Source organism: Gavia stellata, chromosome 24 (genome assembly GCF_030936135.1).
Source record: "Gavia stellata isolate bGavSte3 chromosome 24, bGavSte3.hap2, whole genome shotgun sequence".
NCBI classification, from domain to species: Eukaryota; Metazoa; Chordata; class Aves; order Gaviiformes; family Gaviidae; genus Gavia; species Gavia stellata.
The window spans coordinates 7,068,111-7,086,724 of NC_082617.1; the positions used below are offsets into that span (position 1 = coordinate 7,068,111).

At 46.9% G+C, this 18,614-nt stretch overlaps 1 protein-coding gene across 1 annotated transcript; it reads left to right on the top strand.

The window, feature by feature from the left end:
- The first annotated feature begins 1,554 nt into the window (after positions 1–1,554).
- Positions 1,555–18,119, top strand: MIGA2 (mitoguardin 2). The gene is made up of 15 exons (XM_009813248.2): positions 1,555–1,761; positions 2,425–2,635; positions 3,578–3,690; positions 6,100–6,217; positions 6,715–6,854; positions 8,383–8,500; positions 8,677–8,777; positions 9,264–9,379; positions 9,814–9,886; positions 10,554–10,640; positions 11,312–11,410; positions 11,607–11,741; positions 12,497–12,550; positions 13,508–13,624; positions 14,254–18,119. Exons 1-15 carry the CDS (start codon positions 1,666–1,668, stop codon positions 14,452–14,454), a joined length of 1,779 nt encoding a protein of 592 aa, XP_009811550.1. The 5' UTR covers positions 1,555–1,665; the 3' UTR covers positions 14,455–18,119.
- Positions 18,120–18,614: the final 495 nt, after the last annotated feature.

The window sequence follows — 18,614 nt, forward strand, 5'->3', positions numbered from 1 at the left end:
GCGGCCATGGCGCGCGGCGGGGGGAGAGGATGCCGAGCGGGGCCGCGCGCCCCCCCGCCACGGTGAGTGGTGCCGCCCGCGTTCGTTCACGGGGGCCGGGCCCGGCGGGCTGCACCATTTCGGGGGCGGGGGGAGTCGGAGACGAAGACCTCGGGTGGAACCGGGCCTGGGGGTGGTGGGACGCACCGGGCTGCAGAGGGGACGGGACCCCCCCGGGATGCACGGGTGCGGGAGGCTTGGGGATGCCTGGGGTGCGAGTGGTGCCCCGGGGTCCATGAGTGCAGGGGGCCCGGGGCTTGCCCCAGGGGTGCGAGGGGCCTGAGGGACCCCAGGGCGCAGGGACATGGAGGGTGCCTAAGGCTGTGTGGGTGCAGGGGGCGTGGGGAAGCTCCGGGGGTGCGGAGGGCCCGAGGAGCCCCCTTTGCAGGGGCCCAGCTTGCGGCAGTGCTGCTATGGGGAGTCCTGTGGGGAGCTCCCTGCCTGCGGCCTGCTTGGCCGGTGGGTTTAACACGCCCGTGCCCGGGGGTGCCCGCAGCGCCTCGCCATGAGAGCCCACGGCAGGCAGGGCAGCGGCCAGATGCCCCGGACGAAGGGATTTCACTGGTGCCGTGCTGTGGGTACTCCCCAGCCAAGCGTAGTAGCCCCCAGGCTGTTTTCTGTGCCCAAAATTTCTTGCACTTTGCTTTCCTCATCTCTGCTCTGGCCAAAACATTGCGTTTAACCTTGCGGGGAGAGCCCGTCGCCTGTGTCCGGTCCTTGCGGGCTCCAGCCAGCTTGAGACCGTTTCCAAATGTGGTTCCCAGACGGGGTTACACCAACCCACGGGCTGTGGGGTGTGAGGTGGCTGTCAGCTGTGGGGTCAGGCAGGGGCAGGGGGTTGTCAGGCAGCTGTAACACCTGGGGTGGGTTTATCTTGTCGGCGTGGGGAGATGCCAGAACCCGGCGTGGCCGGAGCACGGCCGCATGCGGGGTAAGAGCAGCGTCCCCTCGCTGCGGCAGGGTCGGCTTGCTGCAAAGGCTGACCTGGCAGAGAGCAGGGCCAAAGGTTTTATAACTTTGTGGCGTTTAAAAGATGACCGCCTGTGGTTTCAATACATTCTTCTGTAGTTCTGTTCTTGCTGTGAAGCACGACCATCCTCCACGGCTCCCAGCATGGCCAGCAAAGCTCTGAGTAAACTCAAGGAGTGTTGAGACCTCCTGGGCAAACATCCTTTGGGAGGTCTTTGATGCACAGAAAACTTATGAAAGCCGACTTTTGCCAATGAAAGTGTACATATGGTTATTTGTAATAATTATTTTTATGTATGGGGACTGCAAACAAAATCCTTCCAACTATGTGCAGCCAGTTCTGGTGCATGTAGAAATCTCCGGCAGCTATCGAGTGCAAGGATGCTGCTGCTGTAGAGCAGTTTCAGAATCTGCTCCCATGGTTGGGAGTGACCTGGTATGTGGTTTGTGAAGTGCAGTACAAGGAGGTGCAGGTCGTGTGTTCCCTTCACTCACCTTATTTTTCTCCTCTTCCTGCAGGAGAAGGATTGCTGGATGAAGGCCAACCCCAGGACCCTGCGCCAGATATCACAGAAAAGCTGGATTTCTTTGTGAGCAGCATCCGCAAGTGCCCTTCCTCTTTGTGGCTCCTGGAGGTGCCGAGACCCTCATTCAGATATGGCATTTAGAAGGACAGAGGGAATGTCCATCATTCAGGCCTTGGCAATGACCGTGGCAGAGATCCCCGTGTTTGTTTACACAACGTTTGGGCAGGTACAACAAGCAGGAAAGGTTTTTCTGTCAGGTTCCTTGGGTTTTCTCTTCGGGGGTTGTCTGTAGAGAGAGAAGAGTCTGTGTTAGTTGTGAGGGACAGAGGCATGACCGGGTGATGCTGGGGGACCTGGGCAGTTTAAGGGTTTGTAAGAATTGCATGCAGAGTTTGGGGTGGTGGGATAGAGCTGCTCAGGGTGGGCTTGGAGTAGGGAGAGGGGAGAAAAGGGCTTCCCACATCCCTCCCTGGGAGAACGCCTGGGCTCACCCTTTCTCTCCTTCAAAGGCACTAAAAAACCACTTTTATTTTAAAGATGATTAATGTATTTCCTACTTGTAGTAATGCAACACTCGGGGCAATAAAGCTCAGCTACATACCAGGGTTTAAGAATTGTATTTGGGTGACCTGGATTGCATCTGTTACAGGCTGTGTGCAAATTTTGTGGTGTGTTTTGGTAATGAGAATTGAGACCAAGTTCTCCAGGTTCTGTCAAAGTGATGCTCTGCAGTTTCTCTGCTGCTAAGTCTTAACTGGGTAGCAGGGGCTGTGTTTTGTGGGTGGGAGGGGGAATGCCAAGGTGTCTTATTTTTAAGGCTGCTTAAGAAAAAAAAGGATGGTGGAATTGGTTTTTCATTGTTGCTCTTTCATATCTTTTGTGTTTAAAGTCTGTCTTCTCTCAGCTGCGGCTCTCTCCAGGCCTGCGTAAGGTGTTGTTTGCTACAGCTCTCGGGACAGTTGCATTGGCTCTTGCAGCTCATCAGCTGAAGCGTCGTCGTCGTCGAAAGAAGCAGATCGCTCCGGAGAAGTGCGGCTTTAAGCCTGGAGGGATCACAGTGCCCATCTTGCCAACCAGAAGGGTCTCCTCCGTGAAGAAAGGTTGGCCTTGCAAAAAGGGAAAATTCCAAAAGCCTTTTGTGAGGGAGCAAAGACGGGTGTAGAGGGAGCAATGGGAAGTTCTTGGCAGCTGGGGGGAGAGAAAAGCAAAGCCTTTTGTGTAGTGCATTGATGCAGAATGAAATTAGAAGCCATGAACACAGGATTAGCAGAGGAAAGGGAGAGACCCTGAGCTCAAAACTCTTGCAAGAAAAAAATTGACGTGGAGGTTTTCACCAAGGTTTACAGTTCCCATCCCCCTTCCTACAGAAAGACTGTGGACCCGTTACGCCATGCTTCCCCTGATAATAACGGCCCGGGGCACATGGTGACCTGGTTGCGTATTGATCTCGGTGAGGCCAATATGACGCCTGACCCAGGGGTCCCGCGTGCAGCTGCGTTGGTGAGGTTGGGTGGTGGAGGGGAGGGTGGCCTGGGCCAGGCCGGGGAGTCACGAGTGTCTGTCCAGCTCTGTGGCAGCTCCCAGACCGTGGGCAGCTGCTTCACCTGCTTGTATTGATTTTTGGGGTGAGACTGACCCAGGCCTTCAGCAAAGCACTTTAGGGATTAAGCATTTGTTTTGTGAAACATATGAAAATCTTTAAGCGTTTTTAATGATAAGCAAGGGAGCAATGTCCATGCTCTGCCTGGCCTGAGGGAAGCTGGAGGAGTTCTTACTTGGTGCTTTCCACTTGTGCTTGCCTCCTGCTATCCATAAGCTGTGAATAAATACTCATTCCTCAGCCTCAGATCTCCACTGATACCACCTTTCTTAGTGTCTCAGAGCAAAATAGAGCATACAGGAGATCTGTGACTCATTTCTAGGTATTGGATGCTGCTTTGCCCATCCACAGTCACACTTGACAGGGCGATGTTCCCCTCTGTATTCACAGCTGTGGTGAACCTGGCTTAAATCCTGTTTTTGTGTGACCTTCCCAACTGCAGGATACTCCAGCAAGAGAGTCCAGAGTCCTAGCAGCAAGAGCAATGACACGCTCAGTGGGATTTCCTCCATCGAGCCCAGCAAACATTCCAGTTCTTCCCACAGCCTCGCTTCGGTAAGAACCTTCTTGGCTGGGCTGGGAGAATCAGGGCTGGGAGATACAAGTGCACCTACCTGTAATAAGATCACCAAGTCCTTGGGCTTGCGCTGGCTGACGGATAATGCCAAAGCTTTTGGAGCAGAACAGGTTACAGCGTAATTGTAGGGTGCGTTCCGATATTAATCGCGCAGTGACTGTCTGGAGTTTCCTGCATGAAATCAGATCAGCATTTTCCTGTGGCCAAGAGCCCCAGGGTATATCCCACTTCTTTGGCCAACGAGGGGCTGCAGGAGGGACTTGCGTGTGTGACATGGCCTTGATTCCTTGGGGCTCTCCATGACTCCCTCAAGGAGCGAGGCTGGGTTGTCACTGGGTCTCACAGCAATGGGGAGCTTTTTTGCTTCCCTCCGTCGTGGGGATTTGGGTGGCCCAGCAGCCCCTGTGCCAGCCCAGCCCTCCTGTGCTGGGGCTGCTCACAGGTTGCTTGGTTGTTAATACAAAGTTAACTAACAAAAATGTGATAGCTCTGTTTGGGAAACAGTGCAGGTTGAGAACACAGCCTAGTCGTTCTACCTCCTCCAAAGCCAAAAGCAGCCTATCAATACAGGTAATTCAGGCTCAACCAGGCAGGAGAAGCCATCACTGCTTATACGGGCTTCTTGTGAGACCAAACGCAGAAGCGCTGGGGAGCGTTTGTGGCTTCAAAACCTGTTTTACATCCCTGTTGCTCAAAGCCTTACGTGCAGCTGTTGGAGCAGCAGACGGCACAAGTGAACCTCTGCAGCTTTGTGCACTGCGACTTACTGCAAAACACCCCCTCAGCATCACCCGCCTGGGCTCGGTGGCTGGTTAGCAATGCTGGGACAAGAAGAGGGAAAAAATCACCCCTTCGAAGGGAGCTGTCAGCCAGCAGCACCCTACAGTATGTGCAGGCATTGCTGTATTTTAGCTTGTCCTGTACGGTTAAAGCACCAGAAAGTTGCTGAAAATCTGTGCTGGCCAAAGTGTGTCTCCAGCAGGCGGCAGTGCCGGCGCGGCGCTGGGCATGCAGCCCTGCACCAGTATTCCCCTGGGGTAACTGGGATATGATGGGACACGTCAGTGAGGACCAAGCTGTGTCCAGCTCTGGTCTCCCTCCCCCTGCAGGGACTCTCACACCCGTTTAATTCCCCCATGGCTTCTATGGCTTCTCCCTTCCCACAGATGCCGTCTGGATTTTGTATCGCTGAAGTCTGTTTCTCTTTAGATAAAAAAAAAAAACCCTATCTAAATTCCATTTTCCACTGCTGGTGCATGGGTGGGGATATCCACACGGAGAGGGATCTGTTCCCGTACCCCCTTCATTGTGTGGGAGCTGAGCGTCTGTGACACTGTACTCACTGCTTTCATGTTACTCGATGGAAAACCAGCTCATCCTTCACAGAGCTGCAGTTTCTGCCTGCTCTCTTGTGTGCTTCCTGGGGCTCTTCTTTGCCATCTAGTAAATAAGTCAGCAGCAGCGAACTGATGATTTGCAGTTCTGAATCTCAAGGTGATTTATTAACACTCCACAGAGATTAATCAATGGAGGCAGGGCAAGAATTAATCTGTCAGATGATTATTGTAGGTTTTTTCTAGTATCAGCCTTGCATTTGGACATCTTTCTTTAAGCCATATGAAATCCCTGGTCACTGATAGTGTTTGAACCCCGCGCTTTATTGGGTCAGACTTTAAAAACCACTTATGTGCTAGTGTGAAATTGGAGAAAGCTGACAATTTGCTGTGTGGATCTTAGTGCTCAGTCCTCCCAGGAGATGGTTTGGTTACAAAGAGAAGAGCGAGGATCCCCCTGGCCAAAGTACTCAGCTGTATTTTTGCTGACAATCTGTTCTTTTGTTTGGACTGTGGTTGCTTCCTCCCATTTCCAGTGGGTTTTTGCATGGACAGCTGGGGCTGACATGAACTTTCTATCAAAATCCTTGTGCCTTCGTAGCAGTTGCTTTGGAGCTTTCTCGGGCTGTCGTGTCCATCAGTGCTGTCCTGCTAGTGCTCACCATTGTACAGCTCGCTGTTCCCTATTGGAGCTTCAGCGTAAATTGGTTGGGAAGGTATTTCCCAAACAACTTTCTGTGCTTTCAAAGACACTGCTGTGCTACTGGGTGGAGAAGGGGAGGATTTCTCACCTTGCCTCCCCTCTCAGCGCTGTGCGGCTCTCGGCAGTTGACAACGTAGTGTAAACCCAAGCAGGAGGGGGCCGGTAACCCTTCATACCTTCCCCTTCCCAGGCAAGGGATTACTGATACAGTGAAGCACAAGGGCAAACATGGGGAAGGGAAATGGCTTATCATTGAAATTTAACTGGTGGAGGTGCTTGTGTGGTTTTGACATTGCTACCCTTGGAGAGAATTCAAAAGGCATTTGCTGCTCTCTGCTCCCTTCCTGCAGATGGTAGCAGTCAACTCTTCAAGTCCAACACCAGCATCAGCAGGGATGTGGGAGGCCCAGGCAATGGGAGATGCTGGAGCCATTGGTGATTCCAGTGCAGAAAGCCTCTACATTCAAGGTAAACAAGCACAAGGGTAACATTGCCGCGGAGGGGGGTTGTTTATCACTGTGAGAGCAAAAAGAGGGTGTAAAATGACATAGACCACCAGCAGCATAATGTAGAGCTCTAATAGGAATCTCTCTCCCATTCTCAACTTAAACTCAGTCACTTGTTAGTTATAAAAATCCCATCTTCTCCTAAAGAAACATTTCTCTGTTTTCTCAGTGAATAACTTCCAAAATACTGTTCTTTGAGCAACAGGCTCCCCTTGTGCGGAGAACAGTATTTTGGAAGTGACACGATGTTTTAACCAGTTTGGGGTTGTTCTCCTTAATTTCTAATCCAAATTAAACCATTTAAAAGGGAGAGAAATAGAATACATTTATTCTTTCTTATCAGCTGGGGAGAGGCTTCCCTCTTTGCTGGATTGTCTGAGTGAGCAAAGACTCATGCTGTATTGCTTTGTTCCTAAGTGGCCTGGGACTCTCACAACTTGTATTTGCTTGCATTGCCAGGCATGGAGCTGTTTGAGGAGGCCCTGCAGAAGTGGGAGCAGGCACTGACCATCAGGCAAAGGGACAGTGCTAGTACCAGCACCCCTGTGCCCTGGGACAGCAAGAAGCAGCAAGAGAGCATGTCTGAGAACGTACCAGAGGTAGGTCCCGATTTCTCCCTTGCTTTTGCCAGCTGGGGAACATGCTGAAAGGCCAGCCTGGGTGCTGGAAGCAGTAATTAGTAGGAGGTTAAAAGAAGAGCACGTTAAGGGCAGAGTTGGGCCAGACTCTGTTTAAGAGCTGTCTATATCTGCAGCTTCCTTATGCAATGTGAGTGGGTGTTTTTAATCTCTTTGTCTTTTTAATAAGTCTCGCCCCCTCATTCCTCAGCTTTTCTAACCACCTTCCAGCAACATGTCAGTCACTGTCATGCAAGTCCTCCAGTAGCAGAGGCTGCGGTAGGAAAAGGCTGTAACAAATACAGCACTGGAGAGGAAGAAATAGCTTTTTGCCTGGCAGTGTTGTGTCTGTAATTTTTTAATGCATTTGAAAGTGGAGATCTTGATGGTCACTATCAATTCCCAGGAAGCTGGCTGGAGAGGCAGAGGCCAGCTGCCTGCATGTATTAATGAGTAAAGCAAAGTGGTAACTCGGTAGGAGCTAAGTATTCCGCTGCTCACTGAACAGGTGGGGCTGGGAGATGTGTAACTCGTTCAGTCTACAGCTACAGAAACCAGTATTTTAGGACAACACCTTGCTGTCTTGGACTTGAGGACTACACAGGGAAGACCTCTGATAAGAGGCGGTCCAAACTAGAATGGCTCAATGACAACCACAAAGCTAAAAAGAGCAGCTGTAGCTGAGGACTGAAAGGAGCTAAACTCCAACTCTCCAGGAGTTCTCGCTGGCAAAAAGTGTTCCCAGCCTCTTATAAACAGAGCCTGGTGTAGTAAGTATGTGGGATGTTTGTCTTTTGTGCTGGATAATATTTATCCAAGTCAAATCTGGATTCTTTTGTTACTGTCTCTCCTTGAAGAGTCCTATAGTATTTCTAAACCTGACTTAAAAACAGTTGATTCATTATCAAATTAGATTTTGTGCTTCTTGTTAATGCTTCTGTCTTCTGGGTGAGATACTCATGCAGACACAGGGGCATGAAGGCAAGATGCTGTGTAAGTCTTATTTTTCTCCCTTTTTTTTTTTCTATCCTCCTGCGCTGCTTACAGCAAACTTTGCTTATGCCCAGCACCTTAATCCAAGGACTCTTTCTCTGTTATCCAGTTCTGGATATTCTGTTGTATTCAACACAGGTTTTCTGATGTGACTCCCTCTTGAAATTAGGCTAAAGTCACAAGTCGGGAGAATTAAGTGATCTGTAACTCATTAAAATACCTGTTTTTCTGGATGGCAGGTTAAAGTTCTTAAGTTCTTCCTTTTTTAACAGGAAAACAAAATTATGAAGCTAAAAAGCCAGAGCTTTGAATAGGCTGTGCAGAAGCTTCCCTCCCCTTGCGTTATTAGCTGCATTGTGGGATTAATGAGTCCTCTCTCTCTCTCTTTTTTTTTCTTTAATTCATTTAATCTGCAAACTGTAAATCCCATTTTCCTGAAAATTTCCTTCCATATTTGTGCTGTCAATCTGTCTCTGCCCAGCTGGCTAACTAAGGGTGGCATTTATGTATGTTCAAGGAGGAGTCCCAGAAAAGGGAGTTCGCTGAGAAGCTGGAGTCCCTCTTGCACCGAGCCTACCACCTCCAGGAAGAGTTTGGGTCTTCTCTTCCGTCAGACAGCATGCTGCTGGATCTGGGTATGGGAACTGACAGAAATGACATTAAAATGCCAGTTTCCTGTCTGGTTTTGTCTTTTCTGTAAGCTAGGCAATGAAGTAGTGACAAAGTGGTGTTTATGGGGGTGGGAGAGAGAGAGAGCACAGGAATGGTAGTCCATAAACTCCAACACATGCAGCTTCTTCCTCTCCTCCAGAGAAGACTTTAATGCTTCCATTGACGGATGGGTCATTGCGCCTTCGAACGGATGATGAAGACAGCTCAGTTTCCGAGGACTCCTTCTTCTCTGCAGCAGAGGTGACTTAAGTTTTTCAGCTGCGTGTCACAGTCCAGCTGCTTGGAGGGGAGCCAAAAAGGCAGTGGAGCCAAACACATCTTGGTAGAGGAAGATGATAAAACATGGAGCAACAGCCCCAAGCTGGGAGGTTCATGTTGGATGTTAGGAAAAGCTTTTTAATTAGAGGCATGGTGCCCTTTCCAACCAGCATTTCCATGTCATCTTCCTATCTACTGTAGAAAACATGCCGGAACAGCTAGGAAAGTACTGTAAATCTAATATAATATGGCTTGGTTGTGTAAATTTTAGGAGATATTTAGGAGCTGTGTCAGAGCTGAGACAGCTTTGAAACTGGTGGGAAAAGAAATATCTTTGCATGAAATAATAGGCACTGCAAAACTGTGCTAGCTAAAGAAGGCACATCTTGCTTGTGTGAAGTCTCTGAGTATCTGCAAATATTTAACGAGATCATTTTGCTCTTCCCATGTCTCTTGCCACCTCTGCAGCTCTTTGACTCTCTCCACTTTGAGGAAATACCATTCCACCTCTCTAAGCCAGTAGCAGCATATGAAGAAGCTCTGCAGTTAGTGAAAGAAGGGAAAGTTGCGTGCCGAACGCTGAGGTGAAGTGCCATCTGGAGTTGTGGGTCCTTGTGTCGAGGTTCCTTTGAGCGGTGTGAACACATCATTTGCCTTTGAACAGCCCTATAACCAGAATAACGCTTTGGGGTCAAACTCTTAGCATCCTTCCTGATGGTTCGGGCTTCCCGGGGAATTAGCCCCAGATTGTAGGGGACACATGTTAAGAAAGGGTAATTGTCTCAGGAAATTAGTAATGGGAAGTGTGACTGCTCTGGGAGGCTGGCTGGCATAGTCCTGTGCTGTAACAGCCTTTGCAGAGGTGCTCTGGTCCCCCAGGGAGCTGTACAAAGGGAATGCAGTTGTTATTTCCTCCGCGGCACAGACTGGGAATTTTTTTTTTTAGGGTACTGTAGTTGGTAGGAACACAGACATCAGGACAGTTGAAATTTATGCAATCCTTCCCCTTCCCCTCTAGGACAGAGCTTCTTGGCTGCTACAGCGACCAGGATTTCCTCGCGAAGCTGCATTGCGTCAGGCAGGCCTTCCAGGTGAGAACGGCTTGAGGCTCCTGGGTTCCTGTGGCACGTTGCTGCCAGCAGCACATTCTCCTCTGCCAGCACAGGGGTGAAGTCTTTGCCCCTCTAGAGCAAGTAAAAGCAGAAGCAGCAGCAGCGCAAGCTCCCCTTGCTTACCTCTGTAATCCCATCCTGATCGATTTGATTTGGAGAGGGAGAGGATCCCATTGTCCCTGTGCCCAGCTTGAGCAGTGGTTACATGGCCACTGACGCCGGTTTAGTTCCGGGAAGTTAAAGTTTAGGAATTTCAGAGTTGCCCAGAAGCTGGTACTCCCACTTAAAGACTCTTCACTGGGCTGGAGCCAAACATCTGAGATGGGGGAGCAAGGTTTTCTTCTCCTTACCATAATCCTCTTCCTGGCGATGTATGTCTAGAGCCTGAACAGCAGCTTTTGTGCCCTGGCCCTACTTCCACCCTGTGGCTCCTGTGCCTCCATTCTTGCTGCTTCCAATCCTTCAGCCTAATTTTAAACTTGCTTCCTAGAGAGAGCAGTTTTGTTTTCTAGACTTCAGCTTACTAAAGGTTAATGATACTGGTGTATGCAGCATTGCACTGCTTTGTGTCCTGTCCTTTTTTCTCCCAACTCAGAATTCTGTGGGCATAGGTGCTTACAGGAGACTTCTTGTGTTCCCTTTGCAGGAGCTGCTGGAGGATGAAAGCAATCAACTGTTTTTTGGGGAGGTTGGGAAGCAAATGGTGATAGGACTGATGACAAAAGCTGAAAAGGTAGGAGGTTTGTGTAACAACTAAGCTGTGTCTTGAGCGCAGGGACACTTGTTCCTCCATCCCAACCCAGAGTTTGTCTGGTGTGTTGGAAGAAAAAAATTTGATCTGTATGCTGGTGATTCTTGTGAGAAATAAAATGCCTGTGCTTTTAATCTTGTTTAACCAAATTCTCTTGAAAGAGCCTCTCTGTGCATCTCCTGTCCACAGTTTGATACTGTGCCTCACTGGAGCAAACAGAGGGTAGAGGCTGTGCATCAGCAATGGCATCACCTCAAGTAAATATAGAAAAGGGAAAAGATAATCAAACCTTTGCATCAATGATGTACTAGTTCTCTGATCACTGGCTTTGTCACTGGTCATCCCCTGAACAGGGAGATAGTCGGTTGCACAGCATTAGTCCCTTAATGGCTCAGTTTGTGTACAGGTGTCTCTAGCTACTTCCTTGAAGAAAGTGGAGCAATGTCGGTGCTTTGAGTCACAGCTGAGCCTGGGGCCATCCATGCCTCCCAGAAATAAATTCTCTTTCTGCACAAAGAGTATTTTGGCTAAAAACTTCACCCAGTCACATGCATTGACGTTCATGTTAGCTCCAATTAGAGTAGTCAATCTTTGGTGAAATATGCCCACAGCTGTTGTACCTTCTGAAGTGTTTTGTTTCTCTGCTCTCCCAGAATCCCAAAGCTTTTCTGGAAAGCTACGAGGAGATGCTGCATTATGCACTGAAGCAAGAGACCTGGCCAACCACTCAGCAGGAGCTGGAGGGAAGAGGGGTTGGTAAAGACATTATCTCTACAAAGTTGCAGAGGAGTTGGAAGATAATGGATATGTAGGAACAGCCCGCTGCTGAAATAGGATTACATTGCGTACTTCAGCTCGTTACTCTTTTGGTTTGAAGCAACAAAATGTAAAGTCCGTCTCTTTTTTTTTAAACCTGTTCCCTTTACAGACTGTTCTGCTCTCTGACAGGTGGTGTGCATGAGTTTCTTTGATATTGTGCTGGATTTCATCCTCATGGATGCTTTTGAGGATCTGGAGAACCCGCCCTCCTCCGTGCTGGCTGTGCTGCGCAACCGCTGGCTCTCTGACAGCTTCAAGGAGACGGTGTGTTAAACGGGGAGTTCTTGTGCTGAGCATGAGATTGCAGTGCCAAGGGTAGAAAAGAGTATAACCTCAGCTGTCCTGGCTGAGCTGAATTTTCTCTTTAGAAATACCATGCTTCCCTGAAGCTCTAAACAGCAATCTTCTGGTACATGTAAATTGTTTACAGGAAAGCTTTCCTTATTTTGAAAACATCTGGTTGGCTCCAATAGACTTATTTCACTAGCGGCCTTTATCAGTGATGCCGTGGAGATGTTAAAAGATGACAACGCATATTTGCATGAGTGAGAATAAGAGGATCAAAATGTAGGGAAAAAACACGAGTGGTTTTTTTGCACCTGGCCATTCATTCTGGTGGTACCTCAGCAGACATTGAGGCTCAGATAGCAGCACTTTCTTCTAGTCCTGGCCCCCAGCTGCATATTTAAGGCTGATTAGTTTCATAGGCTGAGAATGTGGTTGGGAGGCACCTTTTAACAGCTGTTTGCTTACAGTCTGCACTCTGGGGTGTTTGGCAGCTAGGTCAGATCATATTAGCAATCTTCAAGAACACTTTGGCTTTTCTGGAATGGGTCTGGAGTGGCTAAATCTGCTTCCAGTTCACTTCGATTTTGTCACTAATTTTAGAGTTGTTGGCACAAAAGCGCCACTGCTTTGATATTTTGATGGTAATGTGTTGGTAGACATTTTTTATTTCTTTTTTTTTTTTTTTTTAAAAGTAATCCCACTAACTGATGGTCTTTCTCCATTAATCGTAGGCTCTAGCAACTGCCTGCTGGTCAGTTCTGAAAGCAAAAAGGAGACTTCTGATGGTAAGCAAAATTAATTAAAAGGGAAAGAATCTAATGTATTTGAAGCCGAAAAGATAACACCTAGATTTTGTATTTTGTCAAGATCTAAGTGGTATAAGACTGAATTGAATTGCATTTGTGAGGCTTTAGAGCACTGGGGTCCTGACATCATTGCTCCAGTGCCACGCCAATTTTTTACTAAATCGGTCTGAGTTTATTCTCCCTTTTTCTTAATGTGAGGATTCAAAAGGCAATGTTGCCTGTCTGGTATTCCCTCTCCCCGCTCACAATACCATAGGAATGGTCACAGACACCAAGCAACGAGGGGCTGCTCCTGAATTGTAGTTTCCCTGCTGGCAGTGCGATGACTGGCTCATGCGCTTCTCCACTTCCCAGCGCTGACTGCTGACTAGCTATTACTTCATGTGTTTCACTTAAATCTGTGGCTTTCTGAAGCAGATGAGTTCATGGACCTGGGGAACAGGAAGCTGCAACTTCACAACCCCAGTTCTGCCGCAGGGTCTGTGGTCTCTAGCAAGTTTTCAACTCCTATCCCACAACCAGCTGGTACGACGGGGTTTGTCTGGTGAAATGGTAGAAAGAGAAATGAGTGTTGGAAGCTGTATTGGTGCTATCATGCAGTAGCTCTGTCTTGGATATTTGCATGCCCTTTCCTGACTTGGTCCGGAGATTATAAATAGAGTTTATAAAGACTGCCTGATGGTTGCCTTGCATTTTCTTCTATTTATTTTCCTCCTGAAATAGTAGTTTAGAAACATGAAGATAGAAAGCTCTAGTCATCCTTCAAGGGATCTGAAAGATAAATGTAATTCTGCAAGAAGAGATGTTCTTAAGTAGCTCAACTTCAGTTACTGAAGCATGGTGCTTTCTAGCAGGGAATTTGGTAGCTGATATGGAATAAGCCGTTAATTCTGCCTGAGAACCAAGACCAACCAAATCTTCCCTTCCCTGTCGCAGGTACCAGATGGCTTTATTTCTCATTTCTACTCCGTATCGGAGCATGTCAGTCCTGTTCTAGCCTTTGGTTTTCTGGGGCCCAAGCAGCAGCTCTCTGAAGTCTGCAGTTTTTTCAAGGTAAGATGGCTTTTCTGTACCTGGTCTGTGTAGGACTCCAGCTGTCTTCTGGCGTAAAGCTGCAGATGTGTGCTTTTGGTGACAGACATGGCATTAAGAAACTTGGGTCTGTACAAAAGCCTTCTAAAAATCACTGGTTTTTTGAGATGCACATTGCTGAATTCAGATTAATAAGAATTCCCAGCAGAGTTTAACATAACTGATAGCAAAAATGTGTGGTGAGATCAATTTATACCATCAGTATTGGAAAAGATGACAGGTGCATATGCTGAAATAATGTCTTGTCTAAGAGTACATGGGATCTTACAAGTTATGTATTTGATCTTAAAGCCTAAATCTTTTTGTTCTTGTAGATAGTATCATGAGAGGCTATGTTGCATTCATTAAATGTTTGCATAGATATTGCCATGGACATCAGCATTGCTTTCCTGACTTCAGGAGCTCTGCTGTCCTGTTTCAGAGGCATGAGGGGATCTAGCCACAAAATACCCAGCCTGAAGCAAATCTCGGCTTGGATGGCAGACGTGCAAAATTCCTTATGGGGTTCTCTGCTTGCTGCAGTCCAGGCAGCTGGTATTGGCAAGTGGGAGGAGGTCTCCTTACTGTAAACCTTCCTTTTTTCTTTGCAGCACCAGATAGTACAATATTTGAAGGATATGTTTGATTTGGACAACGTGAGATACACAACAGTGCAGTCACTGGCAGAAGATATTTTGCAGCTGTCGCGGCGGCGCAGTGAGATCCTCTTGGGATATCTGGGCACCGAGACTTCCCCTGAGATGAACGGCACGCTTCCTGGTGAAAATGAGCCACTGAAGGAGCTCATCTGATGTCCATCAGGAGAGGAAAACAGTTTTGTACAAGGACCTTTTTCCTCCCAGAGATGGATAAAACTGCCTGCAATGTGCAGTGGTGGCAGCAAGACTTATCTCAACACACAGCAACGTGGTGGGACCTTCTGCTTTTTGTAGCCAGTAGTGTTTGCTGGGATGGATCCAGGACCACTTGCCAGCTTATGGTTTGAATTTCTTCTTTGTTCCACCTTTCTGTTCTTTTTATTGTTATTATTTTTAATGTGTCATATAAACCACAAACTGCGTGGGCCCAGATTTTTGCCCAGTTCTCTTGAATAGGGCAACATATGTACTCATTTAGCTTGTGCATTTTCTGGGAGATGATCCCTGATGTTTACGATTGTGTGTGGGAGCAGGAACATCATTGGTAAATTCTTCACTTGACCCTTAGCTTCTCAAGGAGACTTTGTTTGCTTTGGGATTTTTATTATTGTTCTTTCTCTGCTGTGTTTCTACAGACATTACTGCTGATTTTTACCTTAAGTGTTTTAACACATGCAATGTGACTAGCAAAGATTTCTTTCCCAGGGAGGAAGAAATACTTCTGTAAAGCACTGAAGTAAAATGCAGACTTTTATAACCAGTCTGAAGCTCTAAGGAAGTTGGTCTGTTCCCTCTGTGTTGCTGCTCTTTGCAGGCCAGATGATGGGCTCTGTGCTGTGGTCATCCTTGCTTAGGAGATTGCCGAGGCCTACGTTTGCCCCTAAGGCAAGCTAGTGTGAAGAGGGGGTGGATTTGCATCCTGCCTGTGCATGCACAAAGTCTTTAAAATCCGTCAAAGTGCCTTGCTGTATTTCAGAATGAGCCAGCAGCAGTTTTTGCTGGGTAGGAGGTGTGGGCTGTACACAAGCAGAGGGAAACGGTATAGCATGGTGCCTATTCCTATGCACAAGGTAGTAAGAGGTGTAGATGTTGATGTGATGTATGAAAGGGATTATGTGTGCAGATAGCTGGAGAGCTGAAATCAAGCTGCTAGAGAGGCAACGACTCTTTATAGTCTGTCAATCCTAAGAAACATGGCATAGTTTTGGGTATAGATCAAATGCATGTGTATGTGTGACCTTGTAGTGCTGGGACAGGCTCTTCTCAAATGATGTGACCTGAGTGCATAATCAGCACCTGAAATCTGGCTGCTTTGGGACATGTGCTGAGTTGGATGCTAGCGTAGGATAGCGGCAGTGGAGTGCGCTGGACTTGAGGCAGTCCTGGCTTTTCTGTGAGGTTTGCAGTGATTTGCTGAGTCCTCTGTGAGTGCAGTGCCACAGATGAAGGTTGAGGGTCCAGCCTGTGCTTTCTCCTGTTTCAGTCCACATACAGCTCCAAGTCCCAGCCTCAGAATGAGGAGGTCTTCAGGGAGAAAATGAGGACTTTCACAAAAACACGGTCTTCACTGTTTTTGGGGTTTTTTTTCAGACTGATTAGTTATCCCTTGTGTCTGTTCCAGGTAAATGGCACAAGTCTTATCTAGCCATATTTTTGCAAGGGGCAAAAAAAAAAGTAAGAATCTCGAGTTTCCATACAAGCAGAAAGTCAGTGCATGGGCTTGGAGAATACAAATGTCATGTTTCTTCCTTTTTAGATATCTAATGTGGATTCTGCTGTTAAAAGCAGGAGGGAAGTGAGCAGGGAAAAAGTAAACAGGAGGATGTAAGAGGAGTAGATAGATGCTCCTGAGATGCTTGCAAGAGGGTAAGTGTAGAGCGTGTAACATCTGTTGCTCTATAAGCACATCAGACTGATGTGGCTTATCCTGAAGACCAGATTAATGGAATAAGCAAAACAGTGCTGAGGCAGAAGTGAGGAGCAGCTGACCCAAGTGAGGCTGCATGAAATAAACTGTTATGAGAAGGATTTAAGAGACAGCAGTTGAAACTAGGGAAGGTCTCTGAGGTGTCTTGCTCCTGGAAGCATGCAGTGAGAGGAGAAACAGAGGATGTTGTATTAGCACGACACACCTGCTATATCTAAACTGTGATTCAAAAGTACGTTATATTCTGAAAGCAAGTTACTTTGCCAAAAAAATGTTTATAGTGCTTTGTGCTCTTGTATGGCTGGTTTAGAAGGAAGAGTAACTTCAGCAGCTTTGTATAGTGGTTAAAAAGATGTTAAAATGTGAAGATTAATGTAACAGGATGGATTGTAATTCTAAACAATCAATGCTGTTAATTTGAGATTTTTAGAGTTGTTTTACATGTATTTATTTACTACTTTGAGTGTCTTTTGGCCTTAGTGCTTGGGGCAGCCTGCTTGCTTTGTGTACAGACAAGAACACTGGCCGCTGACTTTGGTCTTTTCGCATCCTTGCGGGAGAGGATACTGAAACATGGTCCCCATGAAGCAAACACTAACTTGCACTGTGGCTTTTTAAGCTAAGAAATTGTAAATTCCTAATCAATCAAATGGAAGACAGACAGTTTTATGCTTTATGCTTTTCCTTAGCCCTTGCAAATAGGTTATGCTGCCCTCCCAGTGAAAGTAGAGGGATCTTCCTTGAGAACATCCACAACTTCTTGAAGATTGAGGTCTCCCCCTCCACCTGCCAACACTAACTTGCTCCTGCACAAGTCAAGGATGGCTGCCGAGACAAACTGATTTTACTGGGCAGGATGTTAAACTTCTCTACACCCCCTCCCCGCACTGTTTCATTGCTGCTCTTTCTCCCTCCCCAGTCCCAGTGTAGCTTGAGAGGAAAGGCAGAAGAAAGGTGTTTGCAGCTCTGAAGGGCACTGTTCAGATCAGCAGGTTTGGAGGAGCTGTTCCTGTGGAAGAAGCTCTCCCTCACCTGAGGGGTGGTGGTCAGTGACCTGCTGCATTCAGCTCCTTTGGCTGCAGCCCTGAGCAGGGGCTCAGGCTGCTCCCACTGATCCCATCCAGAGTGGGGCTTGGCTGAAATGGCAACCACCTCATACTCATCTGTTTTGTAGGGTAGAGTAAAACGTTATGATGGAACAACTTCCTGCCCTCTGGCTTCATAAGAGATCACTAGAAAACCCTTCTTTCCCCAACATACTGTGTTTAGCAAAGGAAATTCTCAGTATTAGTAGCAGATGAGATACGTATTCGGGTAGAATCTCTAGAGATAAGATATTTGCCTTTTTTATAATGAACCCTTATTCTCAAGGGGTTAAATCATTCTGGGCTGACACTTGCAAGTTTTTAACACTGATGGGGATTTAAAGTGGCTTAGCAGCTATGAAATAAAACCCTTCAATAGTTTCTGATGCTTGAACAGAATTTCAAATATGCATGACTTTCAATTTCTATGTGGAGGTTGTAACAAGCTTCACCAGTGGTTAAAGTACATACTTAGTACTTTAGTGTGTATGTAGAGACTACTCCAAATGGCTCTAGGACGGTCTTTATGATCTTTAAAGCACAAATACATTAATAAAAAAAATGAGAAAAAATCTGCCTTGTTGTATCTACGAGATCAGTGTGGCTTTGAAGAGCATGACTTGTGCTGTCTCATACAAGGAGGTGGGAAAGCAGGATTTTATTTACCCCTCTTCAGTAGAACATTCCTCTGCCATGTCTGAAACTAATGAATGTAAACTTGTGCCTATTTTTTCTTGGTTTCCTAAAGGTGTAAAAATCTGTTCTTGTTTCGCTTCTTCCTTTTTCCTTGCAGCTATTTTTTTTTTTTTTTTAAATACCTTTAATCTTAGGATATGGGCATTACAAGTCAAATAAAACTTTCCTTCATGATTGTGGTTTTTGTTTCTAAATTTCCTGGCGAAACTTGCTAGAAACTCAGTCTTTGGTTTCTGATTTAGGTGACAGTTGTGGTGACACCTCTGGTGCTAGAGGGATGGTATAAAACAAGGGTCTTTCTTCCTAGAGTCAAAATGCTAAACTTACAGCATGTAAACTTAAGGGTTTTGTTTGCATGGGGAGTCTTCCTGGTTCTAACGAAGACAAATCCTTCGATTAAGCAGGCTATAAAATGAACAAGACAACTCATTGTACTTTGAGCAGCGGTTGAAAACTGTGGGGTTTCATTTTTCAGATTTTGCTTCTTCCGTGGTAGTTTGATTGTGTTTGGGTGTGGTGTGGGTAGGCTAGCAGACCGTGATAAAGTGATAACAGAAATCCCAGTAAGGAGCAGAACCTCTTAAACATTGTCCAACTTCTTGTAG